Raw genomic sequence first — 4,143 nt, 5'->3', positions numbered from 1 at the left:
CTGCAGCTATTCGGGAGACAGGCAAGCTCTATTTCGTGTTCGGATCGACATTTCGGGCATCTGCAACTAGGCCGAGTAATCATGCGTAAGGAGCTTCAGCAAGGGCAGAAAGGTCTTGGTGTTCCCCAAGATGTACATAAGAGATCGGTCATCAGCTACTCCTGAAATGTCCTCTTGGGAGTCCTGACCACGTAAGATGAGGGCGTCAGCCAGCCTTTGTGATTCCCCATCTGCTTTAGTCTGAAGTGTCCAGTACGGTATGACGTTTTCCATGTGGTTTTCTCTATGCTTCATTTCTTGAGAGTCTGATTGCATGTGCGTTACCGCCTGCAGACGTACAATGCTTCGCAATTGTAGGCTCGTAGGCTTCTCACCTATTTGATCTGAAATATGTTAACGCCTACTCGGTTTTGGCCCCAGCGTAACTTTCCGCTTCCCCTCTTCCCCTCTTCCCCTCTTCCCCTCATTTCTCCTCTCCTCCCTCTCATGTGCCACCCGCCTCAATCCCTGCCTTCCCTCGCCACTGCGTACTTCGAGTTGACCGTTCCCTATCGGCTTATCGTTGTCATCGTTGTCATCGCTTACCACGACGACACCACGTCCACCGCTGTGCATCTATTCAAGGCTGGTGGTTTCTTCTCCGATATCAGATGTCTTTCCATGCCCTCTCATGTCGAATACTCCTGTATGCACTCGGTGCCTCCGACCTTGGAGTTCTGGCATCTCGGGGTCTTATCGGACTTGCATCGACTGCAGGGCAAAGGACGCTGCTCGCAAGGCCCGAAAAAGGCACTCTCGCCTGACCGGTCCACCAGGTGAAGCTTCTCCTACCCGCAAAACTCAGTCCATCGCTCGCAGTCCCAGTCATGCCGCTGCTGCCTCCCTAAGCAACGAAGGCCTGGCTTCAGCGACTTTGTCTCCAGCTCTTCCCGCAAACGAAGAGATAACAATGCTTAGCATCCCGACTTCTTCGTCCCATGCGTCTGACCATAGTTACTGGTGGCTTCATCTAAGTCGTCTTCATGTCAGGCCGTTTCGTCAAGCCTGGGCCGGTCGTTGCACATTTTGCTCAGCAGTCCTTCTAACCACCGAGAAATCAGGTTGGTGTTGTGTGAACGGTACTCGAGTGGCGTCCAAGCTTCCCCCGTACCCACCGGACTTTCAACGCTGGATCGACAACACTACCTTGCCATTGTCAGCTATTAGTCGCCGCTTGAATTATTTATTTGCCTTTTCTGCTATTGGAGCTTCCGAGGGATTCGTACACTTTGGCGTGCCCGCTGACGTCGTCGTATCTGGTCGGGTGTATCATCGGCTGCTTGACTTATCCGCCGGCGATCACAGCATGCGTTGGTTTCTGTACGATGAAGACGCCCGGTCTTTGAAAGCCGCGAATGCGAACGTTCCCTTGCCTGCTGTTCAGCAAACGAAGCACCTGATTCAGTCAGTCAACCCGTACCTCTCTACTATCCGCCATGCCTTGCAGCAGGTCGCCGATGAGGCAATCCCGTTGGCCGTCGAGCTGAAGGATTCGTCCCTCAGTGGTGAGGTCGCTGCAGTTATCAACACACAGAATCTTGGCACCATCGACTGCCGCAAAGTCGTCTTTCATCGCCATGGTGGTAGGGCTCATTTTGTTCATATCCTCTCCCGACACTACGAGCCTCTTCAGTATCCATTGCTATTTCCCCACGGAACACTGGGCTGGGGCATCCCTGCACTCGACGAACCCACTCTCAGGCGGTCGGGCACTACAGGGAACGACACACCGGCTCAACAAGCCAATGGCCTCACACAGCTTCAGTGGTATCGGGCGTTGCTTCTATCAGAAGCTCGATTTCTGACCTTCGGTCGTCTCGCCTGCGAATACCTGGTTGACATGTATTCAAGAATCGAAGAAACCAACCTAGACTACTTACGACGGGCAAGGTCAATGCAATCCTCGGGGTTGGACGAACAAACTGCCGAGATATCGTCAGATAGCTTGCGCAACAGGTTGCCGGCAACCTTCACCGGCTCCCGGGCATGGACGTCTGACCAGGTTGCTGATAGTCTGGCACTGGCACGACATTTTGGAAAGCCGACCTTTTTTATTACGATGACGACGAATCCGGGATGGCCCGAAATCGTGAGTTCGATGAAGGCCAGTCAGCATTTTACTGATATTCCCACGGTAGTCTGTCGTGCTTTCCACATCCGTCTTCAACATCTCAAATCCTTTATAAAGGCTCACTTCGGTCGCATGTTATACGTCATTACCGTAGTCGAGTTTCAGAAACGGGGCCTTCCGCACGCACACATGTTGATCAAGGTTAGTCTCGTCTTGGCTTTACTCAAATGATCCGACTGCTAACCTGACGCCTTTTGCCCAAAGGTTGCTCCAGAGCCCCCTATTGATGCCCTGGACAATGTCGTTTCCGCTGAACTCCCTCGGTCTGCTGCGGATGCTACCCTCCGTGCCTTCATTCTTCGCACCAACATACACAGGCGAACCCATCTATCAGGTCCCTCTTATTGTAACCGGGGTGGCCGGTGTCGATTCGGATTCCCTCATCAGCTTCGTCAACGAACATCGATCGATTCTCAAGGTCGTGTTCACTTTCGTCGCAGATTAGAAGAAGATGCATGGGTTGTTCCTTATATCCCCGCACTCATCCTGTATATGGACTCTCACATTCATGTTGACGTTTGTCTTTCCGTCAACGTCTTCATGTATCTCTTCAAATATCTATTCAAGGGGCCAGACAAGACTAGGTTCCGTGTGGGTGACGGTCCACTCTCGGACATATCGGACGAATTCAAGGAGTATGTTTCACACCATTATCGGATCAACCATTTTGTCTCCGAAACTTCGAACTGCGCACTTCTGTTTACGATACCTCTAAAGGGGACATAGTCAATTTTTCTATATTTTGCTACTTCGCGAATACGAAACGATGGGAGCATATGGTGGTCCCCAGCTCCTCTTCTTTTGTTTCCGTAACCGGTAAATTGGTCGGCTGTACTCCATCGAATCAACTTGCAGTAAGAATTTTGGATGTGACCTATCTCCCGAAAACGACCCCGTCCTCTCACTCTCCTACCTCCTCTGCCGATTCAACTTCCGTCAAGCGTCAAAGCCGTTGGAGTGGCCGCGCAGACTCAACCCCGACCAAAAAATCCCGCATGCAGTCATCCATGGATTCTGTGCAAGACGATACCGAAACGATCCCCATTGACAAGAGTGACACAATGACCCCAACTCCGACGACCCAAGACGATACAAGTCAAGTACCACGGCACCTCGACTCACCTTCGTCGGATACCGAGTTAAGAGAAACAACATCCACCATTTCACTACTCCCGGCAACTCGGCCACAACGACATCGGCAGCCACCAAAGCACCTTTGAACCCAGTTTCATGTTAGTTGAAACAAGAATGACATTCTACATATCATGTTTTCATACTATCACTTTGTGACCACTTAATTCGTAATCCCTACCTTTGCGGAGCGCGAAGCGCGACGCTCAAATCTCGTTTGATTTCATTGATTCCTACTCGGTTTTGGCCGCTTCAGTCAGCAGCTATGCTCGGATAGCGGGGTTTGGCCAACAGCCGACGCGCTCCGGGTGTTAATCCGCAACGCCCCACTTCGCCAGTGCAAAACACCGACCAGCTGTCTCCAAATTTCCCACTTTGCTCTCCAACCTCTATCTACATTTGGCTGGACCCCTTGTGTAGACTGTGGTTCTCTACTAATGTACATGCATGTCTAGGCTCTATTGGGGTCTTTCTCCTCGTACAACGGTTCAGCGTACCTACAGTCTCCCCCCAATGTTCAGCTTAGTCTGGTGTGCGACTCGATCCCGTGTTGCCCAAGGATCTCGGTCTGTTCCATGCGTCGGATTGCCTTGGCGGCTGCTTTGCGCTTGTTCAGTATGACCCGGAGATTGTGTCGTCCTGGGAGGGTTCCGAATGCTTGGCGCCGGAGTTGTCGAAACCTGCGACATCGCAGCAGGATGTGCGACACCGTTTCTCGTCCCTCCCGGCATGGGCAGTTGGCGTTGGTGATGCCCGGTACTCTTCGGTTGAAGAGGAAGTCCTGGAGCCCGATCTTTTCCGTGCGCATCTGGACCAGGAGTGCGCTCTGGCGTTTACTGAGG

General features: G+C 52.1%; 3 protein-coding genes across 3 annotated transcripts; 2 read left to right on the top strand and 1 right to left on the bottom strand.

Moving 5' to 3' along the window:
- Window positions 1–486: 486 nt before the first annotated feature.
- On the top strand, window positions 487–2,615 carry CABS01_16959 (uncharacterized protein; the record flags this gene model as incomplete). The annotated part of the gene is made up of 3 exons (XM_060550287.1): window positions 487–685; window positions 1,101–2,311; window positions 2,385–2,615. The coding sequence occupies 3 exons, from the start codon at window positions 487–489 to the stop codon at window positions 2,613–2,615; spliced, it is 1,641 nt and encodes a 546-aa protein (XP_060400274.1).
- A 202-nt stretch (window positions 2,616–2,817) lies between these two features.
- Window positions 2,818–3,390, top strand: CABS01_16958 (uncharacterized protein; the record flags this gene model as incomplete). The annotated part of the gene is made up of 1 exon (XM_060550286.1): window positions 2,818–3,390. A coding segment is annotated over one exon (573 nt), but the record flags the coding sequence as incomplete, so codon positions are not given.
- Window positions 3,391–3,818: 428 nt separating this feature from the next.
- On the bottom strand, window positions 3,819–4,109 carry CABS01_16957 (zinc knuckle; the record flags this gene model as incomplete). The annotated part of the gene is made up of 1 exon (XM_060550285.1): window positions 3,819–4,109. The coding sequence occupies one exon, from the start codon at window positions 4,107–4,109 to the stop codon at window positions 3,819–3,821; it is 291 nt and encodes a 96-aa protein (XP_060400272.1).
- Window positions 4,110–4,143: the final 34 nt, after the last annotated feature.

Source organism: Colletotrichum abscissum (genome assembly GCF_030869225.1).
Source record: "Colletotrichum abscissum strain IMI 504890 chromosome Unknown Scaffold_222.1, whole genome shotgun sequence".
Classification (NCBI taxonomy): domain Eukaryota; kingdom Fungi; phylum Ascomycota; class Sordariomycetes; order Glomerellales; family Glomerellaceae; genus Colletotrichum; species Colletotrichum abscissum.
The sequence above is the reverse complement of the archived record's forward strand: the minus strand, read 5'-3'. Positions and strand labels throughout refer to the sequence as shown.